Here is an 8,454-nt window from a genome sequence, read left to right on the forward strand (position 1 = left end):
TTGTTTTTACTGTTCGGTTTTAAGAGTTCTAGATGAGTGCTTTATCAGATAGTTTCTCATCCCCTGTAGCTTGTCCTTTCATCCTCTTAACAAGATCTTTCACAGAGCAGAAGTTTTCATTTTGATGTGGTTGAATTTACCAACTTTTCACTTTTATGAATTATACTCTTGGTGTCATATTTATGAACTCTTCACCAAGTTTAGGCCCCCCTGGTTTTCTCCTATGTTATTTTCTAAATATATGATTTATTTTTAAATATATGATTTTATATATTTTATTTTTAAATATATGATTTAACTTTTTTTTTTTTTTGGAAGTGGTTTCAGGCTTAGGTTGAGGTTTATATTTTTTTTGCTTAAATATGTCCAGTTGCTTCAGTGCTATTTGTTAAAAAGCCTATCCTCTACCTCCATTGAATTCCTTTTGTACTCTGATAAAAAATCATCTCCTCTCTTGGCCTCTGTTGATACCACCTTGGCTGGGAGGAGGGACAGCTCCTAAGTGCTTCCTACAAGGCTTCCAGCAGCCATGTTGGGGTGGCCTGGTTATTACTGAGCTGTGGTAAAAGTCCTGACTCCACTAGGCCTCCTCTGACGCCATCCTGGAGGGGAGGGTGGCGCCTCCTTGCATCCTGGCCCGGGCTGAGGATGGGGGTTGGAATGAGGGGGTGTGGCGAGGGGAAGCCTAGACTCTCCACTGGGCTTTTGTTTGCGGGGCAGCAGGCTTTTCTGTGGTTATTGTCTCAATGTTGGCTGTCTTGCTAAGCTGTCCCTTTGCTGGGGCTATTGGAAAGGAGGGCAAGCTTTTCTGGGAGGTTCTTTTTTTTGTCTTTGTCATTAGCATTTTTGGGTTGCTGGCTTCTTCAGTACCCAGCCTGGGACGTATGAGGTGAGAAGAAAATGAAGGGAATTCACCACCATGTAGATCCTGGGGCTCTAGTTCCCTGGATTGCCTGCCTTCTTTATCTTTGAAAATCTTCCTATGTCGGTTTAATATATAATGGCTAGGATTTTCAGTTGCACCTAGTGGGAGGAATAGGGAAAAGTATTTCTACTCTCTTCTTTCAGACACTGAAGTCAGCATGAGTTTTGAATGTGACACCTGGCTTATCGTGTACATGAGATTAGTCTCCAAATCGGATACGAATCTAGCAGCAGTTTTTGAAGGCTATGATGAGATACAGAAAATAAACTTTACTTACATATATAATAGTAATAGTTAACAGTTCTTTGGCACTTAACCATGTTTGTTATGGTCTTCTTGACAGACCAGAACCTGGGGACAGGAGTTGACGAAAAGAAGGTGAAGAAAAGAAGGACGTGGGGGACCCAGGTCTCTAGTGGAACAAGGGTACTTTATTCACGGCAGCGTGTGCTTATATATTGTTATACAAGGAAGCTTTAGGTAGAAAAATAAAGTTGAGTAAAAAACACCGAAACCAGACGCTTAACAACAGTAACTAGGGGAATAACAATGGTCACAGGGCCAGAAGACAACCCATGTATTGGAAATAGGAACATGACTAAGCAGTTGTACAGAAAAGTAAAAAGGTTACTGAAAGGAATCCATGTATGCCTTCAGCCTCATGACCTCAGTCCTGGGAACTGCATGCAGCTCTGCTCCTTCCTGTTTTCCAGGAACTGATAAGGAATAGAAGGCCCTTGAGAAACAGAAAACAACTTATAGGATTCCTTAAAATTAAACGTTCCCTGACAATTCTTCCTTTTTTATTATTTTTGTAAAAAAGGCCCTGACCAATTGAGTTTGTTTACTTTGAACAATTTTTGTTGAAAGGCATTGGTATATAACAAATATAATTACCAGGACAATTACCAATGTTACAGCACCAGACCCAATACTATGAGTAATACTTTGGAACCATCTTCGAGGGTCTAGCCCAGATAATTGATCAGCTAGCTGTTCAGCTAAAGTTTCCAAATTATTGGAAGAGGGCAGACTTTTAGAGAAGGTTCCAAAGATGTCTTTTTGTAATAATTGTGCATTTAGGAAAGCATTGTCATGTATGTCTTGCAAATGAAATTTAATTTGCTCCCAGTTGTAGGCACTATAGTTGAACTGAACAGGGGTGATACAAAATTGAGTAGAATTCCAATCACATTTTAATATTATTTGTTTTTGTAAATCTATTAATTGATCTCCGACCCATTTGACAGCTGTTTTTAGTTCCTGTATTTCATCCTGAATTTCCTAATCTATCTGAGCCTGAGTGGCCCACATAGTATGAGCAGCTTTGGTCCAATTTTGAATAAAGTTTTGTGTTTGAATTGAGGTTTGTAAAGCTATGCCTGTGACAGCGGCAGTAGTGTAAATGGCTATTAATCTCAAAATGTCAAGAATTAACCATCCAATGAATCGTTGAGATCTCCGGAGTAATTTAGAGAGTAGTTGGGAGGCAAGTCCTGCCATGGGACCCTCTTTCTAGGGATTCATATTTCAAAGTAACAGAAGAATTAAAACAAGTATACAATCTGTAATCTATGTAAGTCACAAAACGTAGAGTCTTATTAAATTGTAAGTTCTCTATAGCTATAACAGAAGGAAGAGGAACATAAGCTTGTATAAAATATGAATGACTGTAATGAAACGAATAGTTACTATGAGTTGAAGAGCAAGCCCTGCAGAACCATACCAGCCACAGTCGTGTCCGTCAGGGACCAGCAGGTGAAGCGCTGTTGGCCCTTTTGGCTCTCGGTTGTTGTATTGTTTTCATAGAGTTCCACAAAAGTGTCCTACCCGCCGTTCTCTTGGATCCAAGGCTCTAGGTGGTTATTTAGGTAAGTGGCCATTGAAGTTGTGACCTGACTCACTGATACTTGTATCTCCTTGTCTATGCTTTTCATGCATAGTGTCCCACCGAAGGAGAAAAAGGCCATAATGTGACCCCACTTCACCCCGTCCCGGAAGAGTTCATTTATTACCTGTTCAAAGCTTTGATATGCTGTCCCTGGGGTGATGTGGAGCTGGGACGTCAGGTCGTTGAATGTCTGTTGGCACCTCAGTTTAAACTCATTGCTTGCCTCCCTCAGGGCTTGCTTTACTGTTGTCATGGGGATCATTTTCCGGGCGTCCAAGCTTCTGCTGTGGCCAGTGGCTCCATTCACTGCGGGGCTATCTGCCAGGTGCCAGGATGGGTTGCCACTGATGGCACTGGGGGTTTCCATATCTGACTCTCTCCCTTCTGGGGTCTCAGTTCTGTTTTCTTTCATACCACTAAACGGACTCCAGCTGTATCCTTTCTGGGAAAGCTTGTAAGAGAGAAAGTCAACCACTAGTTCCCGGTTGCTCTGAGACATTTTTATAATAAGGATGGGTTCCATCAGTCTATTGTCTAAAATACCTGTAGTAAAAAAGGTGGTTAGGTGTATAGGTCCAATAAGTATGATTAATTAATTCAGCTTGAGCGGCGGGGGGCGGGGGGGGGGTTTGGGGGGGGTGGGGGGGTGGGAAGTAAAGGCAAGCAAAGCAAGCATAGCAACAAAAATATTTTCCGGATTCCGAGGCATTCTCTGTTGTGAAACCAGATTTTTAGGTTGATTAGTAAGGGTTTTGTTTATCCCTAGGTAAGGAGATCATAAGGTCGATGACGTTGAGGGCGGTGTTTCTTGGAGATTTTTAGAGTCGCCATGGTTTGTATTGGAATTTTTTCTTCCCTGGAATTTTGTCGTTTCTTTTTTATTTTGAATGCCAGAGGCTCTCCTGGGGCGGATCTTCTGAAGATGGAGTCAACTGATTTTTGTTGGATTTATCTGGAGAAATACAAGCATACCCTTTTCCCTGTAAGATTAATTTCCCAGATTTCCATTGTTTAGTTAGCCCATCTTCATACCAAATGGGCAGAGAAAGAGAAGTGTCTTTCAATTCCTAGAAATGTTTTTCTGCTTATGTCAAGATAACTGTGGTAAGTTTTTAAAAATTTAAAATAAATAAAGCTGTATTAACGATAGTTATAGGATTAAAGAATATCTTGTTACATAAAACTCACAACAATACTATGTCAGAAGGAAGGATGCCATTCTTCCTTTTTTTTAAATCAGTGGTTGGTTCTTCAGCAGATGGTTGGGATTCTGGTGTGCTTATGAGAGGAGGCGAGCTGAATGTCCTTCTACTGCACCATTTTGTCTCTTTCTTCAAAACTTAGCTCTTTTAATAGAGAAGAGTAATTTTAAGTAATCAAAGACTGCAAGTAATAAATTCTCCTTCCTCCACTCTACTTTGGTTGTGTCTGTTGGCCTGACACCTTCTGAGAAGTGAACCCAGTTTTCAGGTGGCGGTATTGCTTCACCCTTGATGGTCCCTCTTCAAAGAGATTGGTGTTACTCTTTTACTAATGGATAAAATAAGGTCAGAGAGTTAAATCAGACTCCTTTTGTTACCTTAGTCTTTCTAACTTCAAAACTTGTACTCTTTAATCATAATGCAATATTTCTTAGCTATACTTCCAAAGTTTCTTAGAAAAATGCAGTGAAAAACATTGTATTAAGAGCCAAGAGACACTGTATTTTCATACACATTTACACAAAATTTATTCTCTGAATCTGGGCAAGTAGTTTCAACTTTCTGGCTCTCGGTTTTCTCAACTTTAAAAATGAAGGGTTAATCTTGATTTTTAAAATCTTTACTTGAGTAATAATTTTATGACTATCTAAAAATACAGAGAGAAATATAATTTGGAATTTCAAGGTAGGAGTGGATTTCTGAGTAGTTCTTGGAGCTCAATCTGTAATAGTGGAGCTGGTAGTGGCAGGGCCAAGTGAGAATGAATTAAGTAGGCTGTTTCAGATCTCTCATTTTCTATCTTTAATGTTAATCACCAGATGTAGCCTTCCAAACACCTATTTCTGAATACACAGGTTATGTGACTCATGGAGTAGCTCCAATAAGACTTGAGAGGGTCAAGGATGAGATGACAATAAATGGAAACCAGACATTGGGTTTTAATGTGGGAGGTGCGTGTGGATATATGTGCAGGAAATCTGCTGCTCCAAGTATGCTACAGGGTTATTATATACTTGATGCTTCGTTAAATGGTGAACATCAAGAGTTACTATCCAATTAAGCTCACCTGTGTAACATCACTTATGATTGTTTCATTATTTTGTGCCAATCATCTTCATAGACAATGCTTTGCCCATCAGCCCATTTATATTATTTTATGTTCCAAACGCTCCAATTTTCTGAAAGGAGGAACATATTGCCATATGAAAAGATAATGGATCTGTACATCTGCTGAGTATTCTTATTCTCACAGAACAACTTCATATGTACAAGAAAAATAATTCAACATGAGTTCTATGATTTTTTTCTGTAGCTCCCCTTAGCTGTTATCTTTCTTTAAAACTATATTATATAAATATCTAGGATTGAACAAAGCAACTTTTAACAGACATTTACTGCAATTTCATAAACCTTTGTAAAACACCTAAAATTTTCCTGGATGGGTGGTAGGTTTTGGAGGGGATAATAGTGTATTGCATAAATGGGCTCTGCTAGAAATATAGGTACATGTTAAAATAGTGAGTCTGCATATATAAACATTTTTTCCTAAAAGTTTTTTAATGACACTATATACACCATAGTCTCTTTTTTCCTTATGTATTAATTTTCTGGATAGATGGATTAAATAAATTTAATAAGTTTCTTTGCTGTAAGAATTTTTCCTTTAAAGTTATGAGAAGCCTAGACAGCATACTAAAAAGCAGAGACATTACTTTACCAACAAAGGTCAGTCTAGTCAAAGCTATGGTTTTTCCAGTAGTCATGTATGGATGTGAGAGTTGGACCCTAAAGAAAGTTGAGTGCCAAAGAATTGATGCTTTTGAATTGTGGTGTTGGAGAAGACTCTTGAAAGTTCCTTGGACTGCAAGAAGATCCAACCAGTCAATCCTAAAGGAAATCAGTCCTGAAAATGCATTGGAAGGACTGATGTTGAAGCTGAAACTCCAATACTTTGGCCACCTGATGCAAAGAACTGACTCACTGGAAAAGACCCCGATGCTGGGAAAGATTGAAGGCAGGAAAAGAAGGGAATGACAGAAGATGAGATGGTTGGATGGCATCACCAGCTCAATGGACATGAGTTTGAGCAAGCTCCAGGAGTTGGTGTTGGACAGGGAGGCCTGGCGTGCTGCAGTCCATGGGGTTGCAAAGAGTTGGACATGACTGAGCAACAGAACTAAACTACATTATTAATCTTTAAGAAGACTTTTAATATGTACTATTTGCCAAACTTGTTTACCCTCTGAACTTTTTTTTCTTTTATACTAAACATAAGTCATTGAATATTCTATGAACTGGATTTTGTATAATGGTATATAAACAAATTTATTTTCACTATCCATATTCAAAGTCTAAATTACTGTAAAGAAGGATTATTCAAGAAGATTCATAGGGAAAATGAAATTAGCCAAGATTGGATTTTCAGGTTGTTCGAGATTTATATTCATTCTTTTTACAGACAACTTTTATATATAAGAAAGGAAAAGGTGGTAATTATGTGACTCCTTATTCTTTTCCCTTTTATTCTTCCTTTCTCCTCTGCTAACTGGTCCGAGTGTTGATATTTACAGGACTCTGATCCAACTCTAGGAAGGCAATTGTCAAAGGAATTAATCCAAAAAAGCAAGCAAGCAATTTGTACAAAAATATTTATAACAGCACTATCTTAAGCAGTGAAAAAAGAGAAAAAATTTAAGGCCATAAATTTGGGGACAGTTAAGAAATCTACAATGGAATACTACAGTCAGTTCAATTCAGTTCAGTCGCTCAGTAGTGTTCGACTCTATGTGACCCCATGAATCGCAGCACACTAGGCCTCCCTGTCCATCACCAACTCCTGGAGTTCACCCAAACTCATGTGCATCGAGCCGGTGATGCCATCCAGCCATCTCATCCTCTGTTGTCCCCTTCTCCTTCTGCCCCCAATCCCTCCCTGCATCAGGGTCTTTTCCAATGAGTTAACTCTTCGCATGAGGTGGCCAAAGTATTGGAGTTTCAGCCTCAGCATCAGTCCTTCCAATGAACACACAGGACTGGTCTCCTTTAGGATGGACTGGTTGGATCTCCTACCACAAGGGCGCTGCAAAAGATAGACATGTGGACAAATGTATTATAAGGTTTTGTATGTTAAAAAATATCAGTCAAAAGTATGAATCCAAGATCATAAAAAGAAAGTGTGTGAGTCACTCAGTCATGTCTGACTCTTTGCTACCCCATGTGCTGTAGCCCACCAGGCTTCTCTGTCCATGGAATTCTCCAGGCAAGAATACTGGAGTGGGTTACCATTCCTTTCTCCAGGGGCTCTTCCTGACCCAGGGATCGAAACTGGGGCTCCTGCATTGCAAGTAGATTCTTTACCATCTGCAGACTGCTGATTACAATCTAAATTAGAGAGCTCGAAGACTTATGTGGAAAATATAGTGGTGTATTTAATCATTTTTTGCATTAGGTTTTTGTTGTTTGGAATAATAATTGTAAAAGGAAAAAAATGTCATCTAGTTTCCCTCTCTGTCCAAGTTGGGTTTGGAAAGCAAATGTGGACATGGGCTTTGGAATGAGAGATATGAAAGGAAGCAGAGGAAGCAAGTCTGAGCATCAGGAGAAATTGAACCAATGCAGACCAATGTATCTTGGACCAATCCAGCAAGAGTTATGCAGGAATACTGCCCTTCAGAACTGTTTGCCTTAGATTGAAATGTCGAGGGCCCTTCAACTCCTGTTCTGCTCATCCAGCAGATATGGCAGCCCTGAGAGGGGTGTGATGTCAGGGAAGGTGTTCTTTATACCTAAGGTGGACCCTGAAGGAGGTGAAAGGTGGCAGCAATAATGACTACATTCCCCAGAACCAAGTAGCAAGGGTTCTTGAAAGGATTCTGGCAGAGCATCTCTGAATTTATCAAATATCCCTATTACCAAATTCTGTCAAATTACACTCAAATAACCTGAGACAGAAGCCATTACCAAAAGATTTTTTTTTTTTTTCTAGTTTTTGGAGGCTTTCCTTAGTGGCAACTCGATAATGATTCCCCTTGCAGTAGTTTTAGTTAAAACTCTCAAATTGTTCTATGGTGTTCCAGACTGGAGTTACTACAGATTACACAGCAGGGTCCAAATGCCAGGCAGAGATGAAGATGAAACTAGTATTTAACATTAACGGTCAGAAAACGTTTGGCTCTGTTGAGACGGTAACATTCACAGTCACATTTTTGACACTTTGCAGAGGAATAACTGTGATTAGTTTGGATGGAGCAGAGATGATCCTCACTCATTTTTTGTACCATTTTTCTCTCAGTTGTTCCCTGGGCAGCTACCTCCTTCACAGAACCCAAAGAATTTCCTTTTTTCTATTTGTTGCTTACTAATTAATGCAAAAATCCATGATCAGAAAAATACCAACATTTTTAAGAAGGATGAGTGACAGAGCCACGCTGAACCAC

The 8,454-nt window shown here is 39.4% G+C and overlaps 1 protein-coding gene across 1 annotated transcript; it reads right to left on the reverse strand.

Moving 5' to 3' along the window:
- Window positions 1-2,472: 2,472 nt before the first annotated feature.
- LOC102411013 (bcl-2-like protein 1) lies at window positions 2,473-3,320 on the reverse strand. The gene is made up of 2 exons (XM_044925886.1): window positions 2,941-3,320; window positions 2,473-2,751 (listed from the first exon to the last, which is right to left on the reverse strand). Exons 1-2 carry the CDS (start codon window positions 3,313-3,315, stop codon window positions 2,617-2,619), a joined length of 510 nt encoding a protein of 169 aa, XP_044781821.1. The 5' UTR covers window positions 3,316-3,320; the 3' UTR covers window positions 2,473-2,616.
- Between the last annotated feature and the right edge of the window lie 5,134 nt (window positions 3,321-8,454).

Source organism: Bubalus bubalis, chromosome 2 (genome assembly GCF_019923935.1).
Source record: "Bubalus bubalis isolate 160015118507 breed Murrah chromosome 2, NDDB_SH_1, whole genome shotgun sequence".
Lineage (NCBI taxonomy): Eukaryota > Metazoa > Chordata > Mammalia > Artiodactyla > Bovidae > Bubalus > Bubalus bubalis.

Bases quoted from the DNA above. Each gene is read 5' to 3' on its own strand.
- LOC102411013 (XM_044925886.1), bottom strand. From the start codon at position 3,315: ATGTCTCAGAGCAACCGGGAACTAGTGGTTGACTTTCTCTCTTACAAG. The intron at 2,752-2,940 runs GTAATAAATGAA...AACGGCGGGTAG, and splicing joins CATATCAAAGCTTTGAACAG to GACACTTTTGTGGAACTCTA.